Source organism: Phytophthora ramorum (genome assembly GCF_020800215.1).
Source record: "Phytophthora ramorum isolate Pr-102 chromosome Unknown Phyram_PR-102_s0011, whole genome shotgun sequence".
Classification (NCBI taxonomy): Eukaryota; Oomycota; class Peronosporomycetes; order Peronosporales; family Peronosporaceae; genus Phytophthora; species Phytophthora ramorum.
Window position 1 is genome coordinate 1,165,182 of NW_027150657.1, and position 20,599 is coordinate 1,185,780.

At 53.1% G+C, this 20,599-nt stretch overlaps 8 protein-coding genes across 8 annotated transcripts; 5 read left to right on the forward strand and 3 right to left on the reverse strand.

Moving 5' to 3' along the window:
• Window positions 1-77: 77 nt before the first annotated feature.
• Window positions 78-4,166, forward strand: KRP23_11187 (putative ATP-dependent RNA helicase DHX37; the record flags this gene model as incomplete). Its single annotated transcript, XM_067881715.1, has 1 exon — window positions 78-4,166. The coding sequence occupies one exon, from the start codon at window positions 78-80 to the stop codon at window positions 4,164-4,166; it is 4,089 nt and encodes a 1,362-aa protein (XP_067740999.1).
• Window positions 4,167-4,318: 152 nt separating this feature from the next.
• Window positions 4,319-5,785, forward strand: KRP23_11188 (putative alpha-1,3-mannosyltransferase MNT4; the record flags this gene model as incomplete). The annotated part of the gene is made up of 1 exon (XM_067881716.1): window positions 4,319-5,785. The coding sequence occupies one exon, from the start codon at window positions 4,319-4,321 to the stop codon at window positions 5,783-5,785; it is 1,467 nt and encodes a 488-aa protein (XP_067741000.1).
• A 1,127-nt stretch (window positions 5,786-6,912) lies between these two features.
• Window positions 6,913-8,334, forward strand: KRP23_11189 (putative inorganic phosphate transporter 1-6; the record flags this gene model as incomplete). The annotated part of the gene is made up of 1 exon (XM_067881717.1): window positions 6,913-8,334. One exon carries the CDS (start codon window positions 6,913-6,915, stop codon window positions 8,332-8,334), a length of 1,422 nt encoding a protein of 473 aa, XP_067741001.1.
• Window positions 7,080-7,478, reverse strand: KRP23_11190 (uncharacterized protein; the record flags this gene model as incomplete). Its single annotated transcript, XM_067895922.1, has 1 exon — window positions 7,080-7,478. The coding sequence occupies one exon, from the start codon at window positions 7,476-7,478 to the stop codon at window positions 7,080-7,082; it is 399 nt and encodes a 132-aa protein (XP_067741002.1).
• A 1,156-nt stretch (window positions 8,335-9,490) lies between the features above and the next one.
• On the forward strand, window positions 9,491-10,915 carry KRP23_11191 (putative inorganic phosphate transporter 1-6; the record flags this gene model as incomplete). The annotated part of the gene is made up of 1 exon (XM_067881718.1): window positions 9,491-10,915. One exon carries the CDS (start codon window positions 9,491-9,493, stop codon window positions 10,913-10,915), a length of 1,425 nt encoding a protein of 474 aa, XP_067741003.1.
• KRP23_11192 (uncharacterized protein) lies at window positions 9,658-10,056 on the reverse strand (the record flags this gene model as incomplete). Its single annotated transcript, XM_067895923.1, has 1 exon — window positions 9,658-10,056. One exon carries the CDS (start codon window positions 10,054-10,056, stop codon window positions 9,658-9,660), a length of 399 nt encoding a protein of 132 aa, XP_067741004.1.
• An 8,156-nt stretch (window positions 10,916-19,071) lies between the features above and the next one.
• On the forward strand, window positions 19,072-20,499 carry KRP23_11193 (putative inorganic phosphate transporter 1-6; the record flags this gene model as incomplete). The annotated part of the gene is made up of 1 exon (XM_067881719.1): window positions 19,072-20,499. One exon carries the CDS (start codon window positions 19,072-19,074, stop codon window positions 20,497-20,499), a length of 1,428 nt encoding a protein of 475 aa, XP_067741005.1.
• Window positions 19,239-19,637, reverse strand: KRP23_11194 (uncharacterized protein; the record flags this gene model as incomplete). Its single annotated transcript, XM_067895924.1, has 1 exon — window positions 19,239-19,637. The coding sequence occupies one exon, from the start codon at window positions 19,635-19,637 to the stop codon at window positions 19,239-19,241; it is 399 nt and encodes a 132-aa protein (XP_067741006.1).
• Window positions 20,500-20,599: the final 100 nt, after the last annotated feature.

Sequence of the window (20,599 nt, forward strand, 5' to 3'; positions counted from 1 at the left end):
GTACACAGTGAACACTGGCGCGCAACACGTCCATTAACGATTGCCGCGGCGGATCTAGAAGCTGCGTGTGCGTGACGATGGCGGGCAAGAAGCGCAAGCAGGGCGGTCACGCCAAGGCCAAAAAGAAAGCGAAGGCTTCGAAGGAAGTGCTCGCGCAAGAACGAGAAGAAAAGACGCAGCAGGAGCCGCAGGAGGCCGATGTGAACATGGAGCACGAGGCAGAGCAGGAAGATGCGGATATTTGCGAGTCTTCCGGGCTGCTGTCGGCCGAACTACGGGAAGAAATGGGCGCAGACGAAGCTGGCGGCGCGCTGGTGCTGCCTGGTCGTCGCGAGAAGAAACAGAAGGCCGAGAAGGTGCCCGAGGAGCTGCTGCAGCAGGCACAGCACTTGAGCAAAACGAAGCGCAAGAAGCTGGAGGCCATCGCGGCCAGGAAAGTGAAGGAAGCCAGACGCGCGGACCTGTACAAGTCGCTGGAGCAGCAACAACTCTCGCAGGACCAACTGAAGCTCATGTACAGCACGTCGCAGATGGGACACAAGGAGACGCTGCGGGAACGTCTCAAGCGCTCACTGAACCGGCAAAAAGCGGGCATCGAGCTCTCAGATGTCGCCAAGAATGAACTGCTGAAGAAGACGGAGCGGAAGGAGGAAGATGAGGAAGACGAAGAGGAGGAGGAACTGGTAGTGGAGGCCAAGCCGACGGCGACTAAGACGACGGCCAAGGAGAAGACTGTCGCTGCTATTGCTCTTGCCACGGAGGTGAAATCTACGATGGGCTCTGCTAATACTGACGAGAAGAGTGGCAAGAAGAAGCGTCGTAAGAAAAAGCCGTCACTGATTCAGCGCTCTGTGCCCATGCTGCCGGCGCAGCAGGAGGCTGGTCCTTCAGAGACCAGTGCTATCGCAGCATCCGTCATGGCTGTCCAAGAAACAGTGGCTGAAGAGGAGAGCCCCGAGGAGGCTGTGAAGCGCTCAAGCTCGCAAAGCGCAGCGATGACTAAACTGGAAGCGCTGCGCAAGAAGAACGAGGAGAAGCGCCGTCTTAAGGCTCTGGCCGCTGGAGAGCCGAAAGCGCCACCTGCTCCGAAGCAAGAAGAAGAACCTACAGTGGACCCTGCTGATGCGTATGTGCCGAAGCCGATTGTGATGAAAACCCCAGAGGAAATGCGCGAGCTGAGCAAGAAGATGAAGCTGTCGTACAAGACGACTCTTGTGACTCTTTCGCGCAAGCCGGAAATTCAACTGGCGCGCATGCAGCTTCCTGTGTGCAGCTCTGAGCAGGAAATTATGGAGGCTATCACTGAGAACGACGTGATTATCCTTTGTGGTGAGACGGGTAGTGGTAAGACGACGCAGGTGCCCCAGTTCCTGTACGAAGCCGGTTATGGTCACCCAGAGCACCAATCCAACAGCGGACGTATCGGTGTTACACAGCCACGACGTGTCGCTGCGGTCTCTACGGCCAAGCGTGTCGCTGAAGAGCTTAATGTGCCGTTCGGCGCGCCTAAGGGCCACGTCGGCTACCAAATTCGATACGATGCTGAGCACGTCAGTGAGCACACGCGCATCAAGTTCATGACTGATGGTATTCTGCTAAAGGAGATCCAACAGGACTTTTTGTTGCGTCAGTACTCGATCCTTCTTCTGGATGAGGCTCACGAGCGCAACGTGAACACGGATATCCTGATCGGTCTCTTGTCTCGCATTGCTCCACTGCGAGCTCAAATGTCGAGGGAAGAGGAGGAAGCGTATCAGTCGCTGTCGGATGAAGAGAAGAAAACTGCAGAGAAGCCCATCAAGCCGCTGAAACTCGTAGTTATGTCTGCTACGCTGCGCGTGGAGGACTTCACTCAGAATCACCGGTTGTTCCCGACCCCGCCGCCTGTGCTTCGCGTTGACGCGCGTCAGTACCCGGTGAGTGTGCATTTCAACAAGCGCACGGAGATTGATAACTACGTGGACGAGGCGTACAAGAAGGTCATCAAAATCCACAAGAAGTTGCCTGAGGGCGGTGTGCTGGTATTCCTTACGGGTCAACGTGAAATCCTGCAGCTGTGCCGCAAACTCTCTCGCGCATACTCTGTCGCTGCAAGAAGCAAGAAGGCGGCGGCTCTCAAGAGCAGTCGAGCCTTCCGGGCACAGCGCAGGCAATCGAAGCCTGAGCAGACGGACAACTTTCTTCGCGAGCATGACGACATCGAAGAAGAGGCTGACCTAGAGGAAGCCCAGGTGTACGGCAACGAGGTGGATGACGAAGATGCCGCCTACGACTTGGAGGACAAGGAGCATGCTTCTGAGAATGAAGATGACGAAGATGATGATATGGACGACGAACTCGCGGTGCCGTACTTGCACGTGCTCCCGCTTTACTCTCTACTCCCCAATGATGAGCAGATGAAGGTTTTCGACACACCGCCAGAGAACCATCGGCTGATCGTTGTTGCTACGAACGTAGCTGAAACATCGCTGACCATTCCTGGTATCAAGTACGTGGTGGACGCTGGACGGACGAAGGAGCGAGTCTTCGATCTAGCTAACGGCATTTCATCCTTCGAGGTCCAGTGGATCTCGAAGGCTAGCGCTGATCAACGCGCGGGTCGTGCAGGCCGTACTGGCCCGGGTCACTGCTACCGTTTGTACTCGTCCGCAGTGTACGACACGGAGTTCCAGAAGTTCTCGTCCCCGGAAATCCTGTGCCAACCCATCGATGACCTTGTGCTACAGATGAAGGCTATGGGTATCCATAACGTACAGCAGTTCCCATTCCCGACGCCGCCCGACCGCCAAGCTGTGAAGAACGCACTTGCGACGCTGGTCAATCTCGGTGCTGTTTCCCCGGGTGACGACGAGTCTATCACGGGGCTTGGGCGCGCTCTTGTGAAGTTCCCCGTCGCTGCACGGTTCGCGAAAATGCTGCTGCTTGCGCAGAAGCTGAACCTCGTGGAGTATACCATCGCTATTGTTGCCGGTCTTTCGGGCCACTCGCCGTTTATTCACGCTTTAGACCGTCGCGAAAAGGAGAAGGGTGCTGAGGACGAAGAAGGTGAAGATGAAAAGAAAAATGAGATGGAAGAAATGGAGAAGGAGTGGCGAGAGGCAGAGGAAATGCGCAAGCATGCGCAGTGGATCGACCAAGAGAGCGATGTCCTGAGTCTGCTGCGTGCCGCTGGCGCGTATGCATACACTGGCGGCAGCAGCCAGTTCTGCAAGGACAACCACTTGCACGAGAAGACGATGCAGAACATGCTGAAGCTGCGTCAGCAATTGACGCGGATTGTGAACAAGCTGTACACAGAGGAAGCGGGCTTTGAGAGAATCGATCTTAAGCCCAAGATGCCGCCTCCGGACCTCGAGACGCAGGTTGTCCTGCGGCAAATTGTGGCCGCTGGCTTCCTGGACCAAGTGGCGAAGCGCGTGCCTGCTGGAACTATCACGGAGGGCACGAAGATCGAGCGCAACTGCGCGTACATTGCTGCCACTGGCAACGTGAAGGAGCCCGTGTACATCCACCCGCACTCGTCAGTGTTCACGCCGAACCCGTCCAAGCTGCCGCCGTTTGTCGTGTACCAGCACATCATGCGCACAACTCGTGCGTACATGAAGATGGTGACCGCTATCGAGCCCCAGTGGCTCGCGGGCATTGGCAAGAACACGCCGCTGTGCAAGTACGCGCCGCCACTCACGGAGCCTGCACCGTTCTACCACCCGGAGCTGGATGAGGTGCAGTGCTACGCGAAGGCGCAGTATGGCATCCACCAGTGGTCTCTGCCTGCCATGCGGATCACGTATCCCGACCAAGATGCATCAGACTCGAAGGACGGGTTGGCAGCCAAGTACCGGTGGTTCGCCAAGTTCCTTCTGGATGGCCAGGTCATCCCCAGTCTGCTCCCGTTTTCAGGCGCGCTGAAGGAGCCCAGCCACACGCTGATCCGCAAGAAGTTCGACAAGAAGATCCAGCTGCTAGTCGCTAAACTGCAGCAGCATCGCGTGGCGTCTCGTCGAGCACTCGTCGCGAAATGGAGTTCGTCTGACGGCAAGCTGTTCCTCAAGGCGGAGCTCCAGAGCTGGATCAAGGACAGCCACCAAAACGCCTTCAGCCAGGCATGGGGCTCCTTAGTCAAGGCCGCCGTGCAGCAGGACAAGAAGCGTAAGGCAAGAAGCTAGAAAACCTGTCATAGAATGCATTCGTCTCTTCGCTTTTTTGATTGGTTCACCAAGTTGAAGTTATCCATTTTAGAAGGTAAAACATAAATTGCAAGAGGCTTCGATGCTCACATAGCATACACATTGTGTACAATTGGTGTAAACGATCAAAAATGCTGGGCGAGCACTGGAATGGCGATCGGCGGCACCGATGGCGGCGCTGGCGGACGCGCGTGCGGCTCTGGTTCCTGTCTCGAGACAACCGCCGCCTCCTGATCGTCCTCTCCACAATCTTATTCTTGCTCTCGGCCCTCAAACTGTGGCGATCCTTCGCGTCCTACCGCCGAAGTGCGGCCCGGAACGTGCCCCCACTGCAGCATGTCGAATCGTTCATCGACAGTTTGTGGCGCGAGACGCAGCGCCTAGACGTTGCAACTCCACGGGGGATTGTACTGCCGTTATTCGACGATATTGCACTGCTCGGTTTCTCTCTTGTGTTGGAGCTGCGCCGGCTGCAGGTGGAGCTGCCCGTGGAGGTCCCACACTGCGGAGACTTGGCGCTGGAGCTGCAGACGAAGATGCACGAGAAAGACTCTTTGGTCCGTTTCTACGACGTATGTGAGCTGGCAGCTAATGCGGCAGTGGACGGACGCCAACTCTTCTGTGTGGACCTGGAGCACTGCCACGACAAGTTCCGAGGCTTCGACATCAAGGCGCTGGCCGTGGTGTACTCGAGGTTCCAGGAGATCATGCTGCTGGACGCAGATACGCTCTTCTTTCAGAGTCCCATGACGCTGTGGGACACGGAGAAGTACAGGAAGACGGGAACGCTCTTCTTTAACGACCGGATTAGCTACGAGCTGTCGTACTTGGCAGCGAGGAGTCCCGATACGAACGGTGGCGCGATGCACCGCTTTTTGGCCGGGTTCGATGTCACGCCGTACCGTCGATTTGGTGTTGTGAAAGATGGCGAACGAAGGCCTCAGCTACTGAGGCGGATGCTTGGCTTGGACTTTGGTTTCCAGCCCAGTGCGTTTTTACTGAATTCTCACGTCTGGAGACTGCGTAGCGGGCATCAAATGGACTCGTCTCTCATGCTGTGGGACAAAGGGCGGCAACCGCGGGCTACGGCTATGCTGGCGTCATTCATCTCGCTGAATGGGCTGCCAACTGTGCCATCCTACGGTGACAAGGAGTTGTATTGGCTCGCATGCGAGCTCGCTGAGACTGCGTACGCTTTCTCGGACGTTGCTGTTGGTACTGTGGGCTGGGAGTTGCTCACCGCTGGTCGACAAAATGACGGTGTGTTGTGTGGAGACGCATTGCAGCATTATCCTGTACAGCTGAACCCAGCTAAGGGACCGGAAGCGGACGTTGAGCCGCTGTACATGAACAGCGACAATATCTTAGAGTGGGGCCGACAGTCGCGCCGTTTGTACCGAACGGCTGCTCGACCGGCAGATCTGTATCCCGGCTCCTTCGCCGAGCGGAAGCTACTGCAGACCTGTCCTTTTGACGTGACGACCATGGAACTCGCACCACTGGAAACGATGCTTCTTATACAGCGGCGGGAACTCTACGATGTCGCTGCAGGCTGGGCAAACGCGCAGCCACAAACGTGGTGGTATTCCTTTGGATAGCAGCGGCGGACTCGCTCTTTGTTGACGGCGAGATGCGGTGCTGTTTTGATTTGGCGTCGTCCAGGCATTTTACATGTGCCTACGAGTTGCTAGGTATCGTCGTACGAGTTGCCGGTGGCAACTTTCTCCTACACGTACCGGATATCCATAATATCAGTGTGGGGAAGTGGCCCTCCAGTTTATATGAAGCCTTCATATAATCTGCGGCAAGCATTCGTGGCGTTTACCGCTACTTTTGAAGGAAAATAGATAGACAAGTAGTTTGTATCGCCTAGCTCCAGTGGCGGCAAATATATTTTTCAGGAGGAGCTCAGCTTGTTGCCGAGATTTAGGTTGGAGGGAGCGTACAGGACCAATGAGTTTTTGAGAGGTGGGGCTGTCGCTGCGGTGCGAAGTTTTCTGCGTCTGCGTCGATCCATCGAGCCTGTTGACGCCCACAACTTGCAGACGTCATCGGTTGGCTCGTGTGGACATGCAGGAGGCTACATACAGCCTCCCGCTCTATCGCAACAGATTCGAGTCTCCGTGTTCAGCGAATCTCTTCCGTGTCGATAAACGAGTATCGTTGCATTGAACACGTGCACCAAGCTGCTCCGGCTCACGGCCGGTCATGGTCGCCAAATTTTAATTTACCCGTGCTTCAGGCAGACTGCTTGCAAGGACCTGATACGTGTATCCAATACCCACAGTGGTTCCAACGTGGACCGCGCAGATTCGTTTGCTGCAAGCAGTTTTTTTAAATGCTGTGGCTGGTGTCAAAGACTGATGTGGCACTTTTGAAAAGACTCCACGGTGGTATTGTAATAGTGGATTAATGGCGGGGACGGTCTGGAAAGCACCGTGAGTTTGCCTGTTTTATAATACAGTGCATGTAGTGCCAAGTGGTGCTCTTTATTAATACAGCCGGGCAGCGTTTGTGGTTTGAGAGGAGTTCGCCAAATCCTGTGATTCAAGTTGTCTTTTACCAAATCCCTCCCAGATTGCTCGGCTGAGAGCGGCCAAGTATAATACACACGCCCTGCTCAGCATGAGATAGGGAGCGCCCGACACAACACAAGCATGTTCATTCTGCAATTTGCCAGCTCCAGCGCAACCAAGCTCCAGTTCGGCAGAATCAACCAACAACCATGAACAAGTACCTCGTGCGAGGCCTCGGCTTCTTCAACGATGCCTACGACCTCTTCGTCATGAACATCGTCAACGTCGTGCTCACGGAGCAGTACGGCAAGGAAGTCTACACTTCCTACGTCAAGTCGTGGGTGTCGGCCGCCGCTATCATCGGTGCCGTCGTCGGTCAACTGCTGTTCGGCTTCCTGGGCGACGTTTTCGGTCGCAAGGTCAACATGGTCGCCACTTGCGTACTGTTGATCGTGGGCTCCATCCTGTGTACGGTGGCGTACGCTGGTGATGGCAAGTCAACGCTGTGGTTCCTGGTGGTTGCTCGCATTATCCTCGGCATCGGTATCGGTGGTGAGTACCCTCTGGCTGCTTCTTCGTCGGCAGAAGACTCGACGAGCTCAGCGGAACGCAACACTCGTGTGGCTACGACGTTCTCGCTGCAGGGAGTGGGGCAGGTGGTTGCCGCCATTCTGGGTAACCTGCTTGTGGAAGCTCTCGCTGATGGCAAGCCCGGTGAGAACAGCGACTCTCGGCTTGAGACCGTCTGGCGTCTGCTTTTCGCTATCGGCTGCATCCCCGCCGTTGTGATCTGCTACTACCGTATCACCGCCGAGGAGACGGAGGCTTACAAGGCGGTGCAGGAGCGTCAGAACGCGGTGACTCGAGTCGGAGCCGAGAAGAAGGCTCGCCTGTCCTTCATCCTGCGCCACTACTGGGTCAGTCTGCTGGGCACGGCCGGCACGTGGTTCCTGTTCGACATCATCTACTACGCGCAGAACCTCTTCTCGGCCAGTATCCTGTCGGTCATTGGTGTGAAGAATTCGTCCCTGCAGCAGGTCACCACGATGAACGCGTTCGTGGCTCTGTTGGCTCTGCCTGGTTACTACGTGGCCATCTACTTCATCAACAGCCTCGGCCGCAAGAAGATGGCGATTCAGGGTTTCTTCTTCATGGGTGTGCTCTGCCTCATCCTGGCCATCTTCTGGGACGATCTCCAGGACCAGACTGTGCTCTTCATCATCCTGTACGGCCTCACGCTCTTCTTCGCCAACTTCGGTCCCAACACGGCCACGTTCGTGCTGCCCACCGAGATGTACCCGACTCCTATCCGATCGACTTGTCACGGTATCTCCGCTGCTTGCGGCAAGGCCGGTGCTGCCATCGGTTCGTTCGGTTTCTCGATCTGGGTGTCCAACGAGAGTTTCGGCTACGATGGTGCTTTCTACACGTTTTGCGCGATCGCTTTCGTGTCGATCCCGTTGACGTGGTTCTGCGTGTTCGACAACGACGTGCCGATTGAGGAGATGGATGCGGAGTTCTACCGCAAGCTTCATGGCGAGGACGTGTTCACTCGTGACTCGTTCGCATCGAAGGGCGCTGGGCAGGACAAAGAGATCGGCTACAAGTCGTCGGCCACACCCAACGCGTAAAGCTAGGTTTTACTGTGAATATAAGTCGTTGATACATATTCAAAACGGGGGGAGATCGATGTACATGTATGTATCATGGATGGTAGAGACTTACGATGGTGAAAACTTCCTCGGAGTTTCCAAAAAGACTGGCGGTGGTGAAACTTCCTCGGCCATCACGCCGCAATGGGAGGCATAGTCAACTTGACTGGTCAAGTTCATGGACAATCGACTCGATTGGCTTCGAGAGCCGGATTCGAGTCATGAAGTACCCGATAACTTGTCCCCCGATTCCCGACCACTTCAAGGCAACATGGTTTGAATCTCTTCAGATTCGAGATGGGGATGCGCCGTTTGGCCAGAAAAGGGGTCGACTACCAAAAAAAACGTAGATTGGGCTCCCTCGATCCGTGTTTTGGGTCGCATTTGGATTTAGATTTGGCGCCATGCATTGCAGTGGTTGTCGCTCCGTTCGCGCAGCGGGTAGCGGGCTGGTCGAAAGCAACACACGTTAGACCTTGTTTCAGCCCGCATCGGCTCTCTATAGCGCTCGCCGACCGACGGGCAATGATATGCGACGAGCGACCCCTTCCAGCACAAGATTCCAAGCTGAGGTGTTCCGCATCTTAAAGCGAGTCAAATCCTGATGTGATATACAGTGCCAGGGCAACGCAGTTGCTGGCTTTCAACCGAGCCCACCTCAGTGAGACGGCTCAAGCGAGTACAGAGCACAGTAATGAATAAAGAACCCTGGTTCGCTCAGCGAATTCCCGGCCACTTGAGCGCAGAGGCGGTTTGCCTGGGAAATCGAAGTCGCTACATGCACGTGGCACATTCCGGTCCGCAAATGCCTGCTCTCAGAGCAGTTCTCTGGTCCGAGTGCGAGTGCCGGCTCACGACGAACTGGAGCTCGACATGGCTGGCATGGTACAATGAATGTATCCGCCCAAACTGAGACGAGAACCCAATCTAAGCGCATACTTTAATCCATACAAACGCACGTCACTTTGAGCAGGGCGTCCGCCCATAGCCGAGCCGCATTCATGACCGGCATCATGGCAACCTCATCTCCGAGCTCCGCGTCCTCCCTCACCCGTGAGTTCGCTCATTCCGCAATTCACCGGCAACCGACCAAGTTTCACTGCATCCGGCCCAAGTCGCGCACATCTCGCCAGCCATGAACAAGTACCTCGTGCGAGGCCTCGGCTTCTTCAACGATGCCTACGACCTCTTCGTCATGAACATCGTCAACGTCGTGCTCACGGAGCAGTACGGCAAGGAAGTCTACACTTCCTACGTCAAGTCGTGGGTGTCGGCCGCCGCTATTATCGGTGCCGTCGTCGGTCAGCTGCTGTTCGGCTTCCTGGGCGACGTTTTCGGTCGCAAGGTCAACATGGTCGCCACTTGCGTACTGTTGATCGTGGGCTCCATCCTGTGTACGGTGGCGTACGCTGGTGATGGCAAGTCAACGCTGTGGTTCCTGGTGGTTGCTCGCATTATCCTCGGCATCGGTATCGGTGGTGAGTACCCTCTGGCTGCTTCTTCGTCGGCAGAAGACTCGACGAGCTCAGCGGAACGCAACACTCGTGTGGCTACGACGTTCTCGCTGCAGGGAGTGGGCCAGGTGGTTGCCGCCATTCTGGGTAACCTGCTTGTGGAAGCTCTCGCTGATGGCAAGCCCGGTGAGAACAGCGACTCTCGGCTTGAGACCGTCTGGCGTCTGCTTTTCGCTATCGGCTGCATCCCCGCCGTTGTGATCTGCTACTACCGTATCACCGCCGAGGAGACGGAGGCTTACAAGGCGGTGCAGGAGCGTCAGAACGCGGTGACTCGAGTCGGAGCCGAGAAGAAGGCTCGCCTGTCCTTCATCCTGCGCCACTACTGGGTCAGTCTGCTGGGCACAGCCGGCACGTGGTTCCTGTTCGACATCATCTACTACGCGCAGAACCTCTTCTCGGCCAGTATCCTGTCGGTCATTGGTGTGAAGAATTCGTCCCTGCAGCAGGTCACCACGATGAACGCGTTCGTGGCTCTGTTGGCTCTGCCTGGTTACTACGTGGCCATCTACTTCATCAACAGCCTCGGCCGCAAGAAGATGGCGATTCAGGGTTTCTTCTTCATGGGTGTGCTCTGCCTCATCCTGGCCATCTTCTGGGATGATCTCCAGGACCAGACTGTGCTCTTCATCATCCTGTACGGTCTCACGCTCTTCTTCGCCAACTTCGGTCCCAACACGGCCACGTTCGTGCTGCCCACCGAGATGTACCCGACTCCTATCCGATCGACTTGTCACGGTATCTCCGCTGCTTGCGGCAAGGCCGGTGCTGCCATCGGTTCGTTCGGTTTCTCGATCTGGGTGTCCAACGAGAGCTTCGGCTACGATGGCGCTTTCTACACGTTCTGCGCGATCGCTTTCGTGTCGATCCCGTTGACGTGGTTCTGCGTGTTCGACAACAACGTGCCGATTGAGGAGATGGATGCGGAGTTCTACCGCAAGCTTCATGGCGAGGACGTGTTCACTCGTGACTCGTTCGCATCGAAGGGCGCTGAGCAGGACAAGGAATCCGGCTACAAGTCTGCTACGACTCCGTCTACGTCGTAAGGTGACGGTTATTATTTTGCTGCAAGTTTTTTCTTTAGAAATTACTTTCAACATATTAGCAATATAGTAATATTAATACGCTGGTGTATTAATATGATGTGTTACTTGTATATTGGAACGGGAGTTTGTGCTATATGGCGGAATAGCAAGGATGTTCGGACGCAGGATTTTTGAGTAGTGAATATTACAATAGCAACGGGCCTATCAGATGGGTCGCTCAGTTTTTTCGGACCAATAGGAGTCTTCAATTATTACTTTGTCTGGCTCAAATAATTCGGACATATTCTGTCCGATTCGTTTAAAAATATGTGATATTACTATAATGAAAGTAAGTGATCACCATATTTAAAAAATATCGTGGCCATTCGGACACATATCGGGTTAAAGGGGGAATTGGTCGATGAAAGCTCTAAACCCGGGAAATTGCAGTGAGCGCGATTGACAACGCTGAACGCGTTTGATGTGGCTAAAAAGATGACGGTGGAGCAGATATGTTCGTTTGTGGCGGTATATGGGTCGGGAGATGCTCTTTATGTCGTGTTAGACAAATTTGCGATGTATTTGGCGTTTCAGGAAAGCTCTAAGTGCTTGCTGCCGTCAAAGAATTCTGTCACCAGCTACTTCGGTAATGTCAAGAATCACACGCTCGAGATTTTCCCGGCTCTGAAAGGCGTATCAAGTCGCCGTCTTCAAAAGATAGCATCGATCTTAGACAAGTAATGTGTATAGCATGGTACTGACTTCACGCATCAGGTGTGTAGTGTCTTCCGACGCTTGCTTGAGAACTCGAAGGCTTGTTGAATTCTGTTCCCTTACATGCACTGCCCGCTAACTACTCTGTAGTGGTTACGGTTGGTTTCCTACTTGTTGTTTTTCCTATGCATCGTGCAACGGACGCCGTGTCCGTTGCAGCTGCAGCTCGAGAGAGGAGTTTTGCTGATCCCATGGCTTGCAGCCACTACATCGCCCTCCAAGCTAAACTCCGCATGCTGCACTTGTAGCTATGAGCTACTTCTTGGCTGTCTTCTTCGTTCTCTTTGTTTTCTGACAGGGCTTCCTGTTCTTGTTCTTCTGCGTGTCGATCTTGGCCGCGGCACGTGAAGGTGCCGTTTTCGTATGCTTGTGGCTGAGGTTGGACACATACCGAGCCAAGGCATTGTCGTCGCTGGAATCCACGTACTCCTGTAGTTTGGCTGGGACGTCCTCATACATGTTCTTGATGGGCTCCCAGGAATCTTCAATTTCCTCAAGGCCTTCCCAACCGACGAGTACTTCATACCCATGCGAGGGATGCTTCTTGTGCCGCTTAAACTTGTCGACAGTAAGGTAGATGTCCTGGTTTGCAATGTGCTGGATAATCTCTTCGTTAATATCCAAGCTGCTATCAGCATAAAGTTTCAAACGTGACGCATGCACGTTGCGCGTGGCGCCACTGATAAGATGTTCAATATCAAACGAATTGACCTTGGTACCAATCACCCTGAAAGGACCAATCCATTTGACAGCAAGCTTGTTGGTGTGTGTCTTCGCATCGACACGAGACCATAAAACAAAATCTCCGACGTGGAAGTTCACTGGCTGAGCACCACGCTGGTTAGATTTGTTACGCTTCGTTTGCTTCTCCTTTGCAGTCGTGATGGCGTTGTGCATGTCGTTAATGCTGCTTCTCACTCCATCCACTGCCAGTTGAATATCAGGGGTAAAGTTGCTGGCATCCATGAGATTATTTGCGATAGCATCCTTGCCAATCAGCACTTTCTGTAGCGGTGTTGCTGCTCGTAATCCCATGAAAACTTCTGCTGGCGTGTGGTTGGCAAGGCAACTGGGCTGTGGTTCAGGTTGGCCTGGATTAATGGCAGCAATGTCATCCAATTTTCCTGCTCGATTTTCCACTCCAGTAGCATAACGCGAACTACTTGCAGTATGTCACGATTTAGGCGTTCAACGCTGCCGTTTATCCACGGACAGTATGCCACGGTAAAGCTCTGCGTCATCTGCGTCTTGTGGCACAACTCATCAAGTAGCTGGTTCTTGAAGTGGGCTGCAGTGTCACTGATCAGTAATTGCGGCGTGCCGTAGCGGCTGCTCCACTGAAGGATAGCATTCACCGCCGTTGCAGCATCTGCTGAGGTGCATTCTATCATCTCGCAAAAGTGTGAGAAATCATCCTTGAGGACGAGCAAATAGTTCTTAGTTTCATTGTAGTCGCCGATGAAGAGATAATCCATGTGAAGAGCTTCATTCCGCTCCTTCGACCGATATGTTTCTCCCCATGGTCTTGGCACAATATTACCACCTTTTACATGGCAACACAAGAGGCAGCGAGCACAAATTTTGTGTGCTAGAGCCTCAAGCTTGGCGATCGAGAAGTGTTCTTGGAGGTGGTTTATCATCACCTTCACCCCTCGATGGCCCATTATTCCACAATGAGCAATCACCATTAAACGCTCCAAGAGCACTGCAGCACTTGGCGGGATCCACAACCGCCCAGCCTGGTCGCGCCAACCACCATCGGTACTATTCGTTAGATGTGGGGGCCGTTCTGCATTTGCGCTCGCTTGAGCGGTGACAATCTCATCAAACGTCGGCCAGTCATCATCAGTGTGCAAAGACCGAAGTTGCTGCGTGGATTGGGCTGGCTTTGGCTGTGGCGTGTGCTCGCTGTCTTCATCAATACGGAGGCGCTTCATGCTACTTGATTCACTAGGCGGGGGTGCTTGCGCCCATCTAGAAATCATGTCTGCCCAGACATTGTCGTCGCCACTAATATGCTCAATCGTGTAGCGAAGCTCGTTCAGCTTTAGACTCCATCGCTGTAGCTTCCCACGCACATGCTTTTTGATCTCGTCACCGGGGGCAAAGATAAAAATGAGGTTGCGATGGTCCGAATACAGGCGAAAGCCTTTTGAGCGAATGAGTAAGTAGTCTAGCTCAGTTGCGGCTTTTATAATCGGGAAGGCTTCCTTTTCCGTGACACTCCAGTGCTTCGATGCGCCTTTGAACGTGCCACTCATGCAGTGAACAAGTCGGTGATGTTGTTCTACGATGCTTGTAGTCGGGCTCCAGTCGTGCACAACAGTCAGGATAATGCTCCACCCAACGTCACTAGCGTCCGTCATTAGGATTAGCTCATCTGTATCATCAGGAGTCACCAACGTGGCCGAATTGGCAAGTAATTTCTTCACTTGTCCAAAACTTTGCTGCTCTTCTGCAGTCAAAGTGATCGCCAATCTTGCAGCAACGTGTTTGGTGCGCTTGGTGCCAGCCAGCGCCTCTTGCAATCGATTGTGGAGAGGAGCTGCAACTCGGGCAAAATCCACGAGAGAGTTCCGCATCCACCCGGCAGCACACAAGAATTGTTGTAATTCACCCGCCGTTTTTGGTTCAGGAATATCGACCAGAGTCTGTATCTTCTCGGGATCATAAGCTACTCCATCCGGTGTGATGACACGGCCACACCATTTGGCATGCTGAGTGTACAGACAGATCTTGTTGAGGCCAAGGAACAGTCCATACTTTGCTAGCGTGCTGTACACGCGGTCCAGTATCACGAGAAACTCGTCAATCGTGTCCGCGTAAATTAGCAGGTCATCAACCCAGGCGAGTACGTGTTCGTACAACAATTTGGCTTCACGCATTATTTTCTCGACAGACTGCTGGAAGTGAATGGACGAATCCACAGAGCCTTGTTGCAGACGCGTTGGAGTGAAAATGCCATCCTCGGTCATGTACGACTGCGATTCTTGACTGATCTTTGCCAGGGCCATCTGCCAAAAGCTCTTGATGAAGTCCACTGTCTGCTTGTGCTTCTTATTTTTCACATGCTGCAAACGGGTACTTAGGCTTGGCATTGTTCCTGCCAACGGTAGTACTCGAGCATTGGTCCTACGAAAATCGACCACTTGGCGAAGTCCGCCAGATTTTCCAGGTTTCTTAACAGGACGCGCCGGACTCGCCCATCGGCTTGTCTCGTTGCGGTACACCCAGCCCAGATTGACCAGGGATTCATTGAAGCTCTTCATCCAGTCACGCTCAGCTGGAGCGTAAGTCCTGGGCTTGTAGCGAATTGGATCTGTGCCATCCTTAAAATGAATCACAAAAGGCTCAATTTTCGATGGAGGGTCATTGCCAATGGTTAATCTCCATATATCATAGCGCGTGACCACATCAAACAGCTCCTTCTTTCGCTCACGAGGGAAACCATTTTCTACTGCTTCGTTGACGAGTTCACAGAGACGAGCGACAATCTGCTTCTTGTCGGGGGGATCAAAGCTCAGAGGTATGGCAGACTCGAAAGGATCGAAATCAATAATTTCTTGGTTCGCTAGAGCAGCAATTTGTTCATCCACATCAATACCTAGTGCCTTCAAAGTCAACCATCCCAAAAGAAATTCATCTTCTTCAGTCTCCGTGATAATGCACGTCACATTCCTCATCCGAACTTTGCCTGCAGGCGTCAGCAGCTCCAAATCTAGCTCAATAGCTTCTTGGCATGTTATAATCGCTCCGCCGACCGCCTTGCCTTCCACAGGTTTTTCTAGACGCCGAGTTTGCGCCGCTGGGCATGCCTGAATAATTTCTTCGACAATGTATCGCGGGATCACATTGTACTTCGTGCCGTTGTCGGGGTGGTAAGGCATGACCACCACTCCGTTGAACGCAACATGCTTGGGCTCTAACTCATCATCTGCTTGCAGAAAGCGCTTCGTTTTAGAGGCTTCAGTATTCTTCTTCTGATCCATGAACGCTTGTACAGCAGCTTTCTTCTGTTCCGCTGTAGCTGTGGGGCAATCACTCACCCAGTGTGTTCCTTTGCAGTGAAGGCAGCCGCGAGCTGGTGCGTCATCTCGCTTCCTAGCTGCTTGTGCCGCTGGTCGTTCGCTGCTCTGCTAAGGTCGAACGCCGCTTTGCTGTTTGCCTCCAACTGTGGGTTTTGGCGGCTTGGTTTGGGTTTTGTCCCTGTTTGTCTGGTTCTGATACAGGTCATACGATTGCTGATTCTTCAGCGCTTCAGCCTTGATCACGTCAAAGAGACGTGGCACACTGCTTTTTGCTGTTTGATCAATGTCTAGGCGCAGTTGCACTTGTTCCTTCAGGCAGGCTGGACGCAGATTTTCAATCAACAACTTGCATTTCAGCTTGTCGTTGTTCTCTAGCGTATTGCCTAGGCCATTTTCTTCAATGAGTTCCTCAAACCGATCAAAGTAGTTCAGAATGCGAGCTTTCACATCTTTCTGCTTTAGATCGATTCTTAGGTTTTGGCTCATAATGGCGCGCACGTTCGGGACTTGATCATTAATCGTGCTCGCGATGATTTGCGAGATTGCTTCAATCAGCTTATGGTTCGTCATCTCAGCCACATTCACTTTCAACTCAAGCTCGCAGAACGTCTTCAGCAAGCGTTTGTTGATCGTGTCTATAGCAGGGATTATTACCGCTGATGGTGATTCACCGGACTCCTGGCAGCGGGAGGTCGCGGCGGCCTCGTAGAGCTCACGCTCTCGTTTCCATTTGACGAGGGCTTCGTGCGAGAAGCATGTAATTGGTGGCGGTTCCTGCGCCGTCCAAAGCTTCATCGCGGCTTGCACTGTGGTTGAGTCAGCGACCTCACCGGCAGTGTTCGCGCGGCTGCGCTATTCCTGGGGTTGGCTCATGGCCGTTGCTTGCTGCTGTGTGTTGTCAGACACAGCTAAAGTTAACTTTGTAGTGTCTTCCGACGCTTGCTTGAGAACTCGAAGGCTTGTTGAATTCTGTTCCCTTACATGCACTGCCCGCTAACTACTCTGTAGTGGTTACGGTTGGTTTTCCTATGCATCGTGCAACGGACGCCGTGTCCGTTGCAGCTGCAGCTCGAGAGAGGAGTTTTGCTGATCCCATGGCTTGCAGCCACTACAAGTTGCCGCCGTGCACGACAAAAGATCTCCGGACTCTCATGACCGCAATCTACACCAGTGTAACAACGGCTGAAGACTACAAGGATGGTCCACTTCTAAGTCTATTGTGATATCTCCTTGGTCGATCTTCTGACGTTGTTTGTCTTATGAAAAGCCGGTCGCAGTCTATCCGGGTAAGCGAGTTTTGAAATGTGTTCTAATGATTTGGATGATTAGCTGCATGCTATTCATTTGGATTTGGTAACGGGTTACTGCGAGCATAACCTATGGCTACTGGGGTACTATTCGGGTACCGAGTATTATTCGGGAATTCCCGTTAGTCGTCGCTGTATTTTTTTCGTAGTTTTGTAATATTTTCGCCGTAAATAGGACAAAACCATAGTTGAGATCAATCAATAATACTATTTGAAGTACTATCATTATTGGCAATCGTTTGGGCAAAACGATAAACATGACATGTGGTGGATTTACGATAAATCAAGGCACATAAAATCGACCTGGCGTATATTTACGCTAAAACAGTTAAGTTTGCACTTGCAATAATGGTAGGGTTGCAACAATTCAGCTGCCAGCTCAGGCATCGTTAAATCTCACGCCAATCGAAGATGCAATCGACTGTATTATCAGGGGCATTCGCCATAGTCATATATGTGCCTGCAGCGCGTGACAAGCTTTCAGCTGAGGGGAAACTGCAGAGCTCAATTGGATTCATCCCAAGTGCAGATGGATTTAGCCATGGATTTAGCTATTTATATCGCTTTAATACACTTTTACGAGCACTGCTTGCCATATTTAGCTCCCAAAAAAGTCGGCAAAACAACTGCAAAGCACAAAAAATGTGTACATCATATACGTAGTACTATTGTTTGTACTAGCTAAAACTGAATGGTTTACTAGTAGTATTAGTAATAATGTAGTACTATAGATCGATAAAAGATAGTATCACATTCGAGCGAGCAATGTTAATAATACCTGTATTATACATGTAGTACATGCATGCTGGAAGTATCAGCTGACTTCGATGATAATACTGCGAGGAGATGTGTACAGCATGCAAATGTAAGGCTAAAAGATTTACAATTTTGAATGGCAAAAATGCTATGCTATGATACTAATTTTTAATGGCATATGCCACTGAAGTAGTGCAGCCCGTGCGGAGTTCTGCGTAGACCTGTCTGCTTACGAAAGGCCATTCAATTGCTTCTTACCCGGAGAGTTGTGCAAATCTTACAATTCTGCCGCGCAAACGCGTAACGTGCCCAAACTGCTACCCGACAACAAAGCTGCATGACATGTAGTACAAGCTAGTTCATGTTGGCTACAATGCAACCAGGTTGTCTCTACTGGGAGACAAAAGTGCTCGTTCTCCGTCGTGGCGCGACTGTGAAGTCCGCCAACTGCATCAGCGACTACTGGCGGAGCAGGCTTGTAGCCGAGGCACTGCCGCTTGTCACCGCTACATGTACCTAGCCACTTAGCCACTCGTAGCTAGAATATGCGTACGCTCATCTGGAATATTGTTCTTGTGCTGGCATGGCCTCAAAACATTAGCTGTCAAAGGCTCAATCGCTGGCACTGTCACCTTACTACAGAGCCCCCCGGCAAAGGGAAAACCAGTCGTCCGCTGGAGGATCGCCAGCAATACAACCCCGGTTGCAAAAGGCCGGCAATGTTGGAGCTCTGTAGTAAGGTGCCAGTGCCAGCGATTGAGCCTTTGACAGCTACTGCACAAGAACAAATTCCAGATGCACTGACTGGCGGGGACGCGAGGTCCAATTTGCTCTTTGGACGGTCCAAAGAGCTTTTTGCCAGGTCGGCTCGTTGCTTGGTTGTGCTCGTTGATCTCTGATAATAACTTCGGAGACTAACGCACAAAACAAGGCCGAACGCTCGTCGGCAAGGAAAAGATTCGCGGTAGATGCGGAACCCGTACCGGGAGAATCCGATTGGCAAAGGCTCATGCCATCACACAATCGAAAAACGACATAGAGAAGTTTGCGAACTCGTTTTACCTAGTCGTAGACCATTTTCTGCTTCAGGTTCGCAGGTGGACACTGTCCACCGAGGACCCCGTGTGCGGGGCGATACCTGAATCCTTGAGCCATCTGAGACTTGGCTTTGGCGCCGTCTACGCATGGCTCCTCTCAGTGAGCAGGGGCGGCAACTCGACTCGACCGAGGCCTCGAGATCGAATACGCTCATTCTGCAATTTGCCAGTTCCAGCCCAACCAAGCTCCGGTTCGACGTAATCGACCAGCAACCATGAACAAGTACCTCGTGCGAGGCCTCGGCTTCTTCAACGATGCCTACGACCTCTTCGTCATGAACATCATCAACGTCGTGCTCACGGAGCAGTACGGCAAGGAAGTCTACACTTCCTACGTCAAGTCGTGGGTGTCGGCCGCCGCTATTATCGGTGCCGTCGTCGGTCAGCTGCTGTTCGGCTTCCTGGGCGACGTTTTCGGTCGCAAGGTCAACATGGTCGCCACTTGCGTACTGTTGATCGTGGGCTCCATCCTGTGTACGGTGGCGTACGCTGGTGATGGCAAGTCAACGCTGTGGTTCCTGGTGGTTGCTCGCATTATCCTCGGCATCGGTATCGGTGGTGAGTACCCTCTGGCTGCTTCTTCGTCGGCAGAAGACTCGACAAGCTCGGCCGACCGCAACAAGCGCGTCGCCATGACGTTTTCGCTGCAAGGAGTGGGCCAGGTGGTTGCCGCCATTCTGGGTAACCTGCTTGTGGAAGCTCTCGCTGATGGCAAGTCTGGCGAGAACAGCGACTCTCGGCTTGAGACCGTCTGGCGTCTGCTTTTCGCTATCGGCTGCATCCCCGCCGTTGTGATCTGCTACTACCGTATCACCGCTGAGGAGACGGAGGCTTACAAGGCGGTGCAGGAGCGTCAGAACGCGGTGACTCGAGTCGGAGCCGAGAAGAAGGCTCGCCTGTCCTTCATCCTGCGCCACTACTGGGTCAGTCTGCTGGGCACGGCCGGCACGTGGTTCCTGTTCGACATCATCTACTACGCGCAGAACCTCTTCTCGGCCAGTATCCTGTCGGTCATTGGTGTGAAGAGCTCGTCCCTGCAGCAGGTCACCACGATGAACGCGTTCGTGGCTCTGTTGGCTCTGCCTGGTTACTACGTGGCCATCTACTTCATCAACCGCCTCGGCCGCAAGAAAATGCAGCTTCAGGGTTTCTTCTTCATGGGCGTGCTCTGCCTCATCCTGGCCATCTTCTGGGACGATCTCCAGGACCAGACTGTGCTCTTCATCATCCTGTACGGTCTCACGCTCTTCTTCGCCAACTTCGGTCCCAACACGGCCACGTTCGTGCTGCCCACCGAGATGTACCCGACTCCTATCCGATCGACTTGTCACGGTATCTCCGCTGCTTGCGGCAAGGCCGGTGCTGCCATCGGTTCGTTCGGTTTCTCGATCTGGGTGTCCAACGAGAGTTTCGGCTACGATGGCGCTTTCTACACGTTCTGCGCGATCGCTTTCGTGTCGATCCCGTTGACGTGGTTCTGCGTGTTCGACAACAACGTGCCGATTGAGGAGATGGATGCGGAGTTCTACCGCAAGCTTCACGGCGAGGACGTGTTCACTCGTGACTCGTTCGCATCGAAGGGCGCTGAGCAGGACAAGGAGATCGGCTACAAGTCTGTCGCAACGCCGGCTACTGCGCCGTAAGATCATCGGGCAGCTTTGCATTTTGTTTTCCACGCGAGTCTTGTAGAGGACAGGGTACTGCTCTATTAATCACAAGAATTGGATTAGACGTTCACTTTGC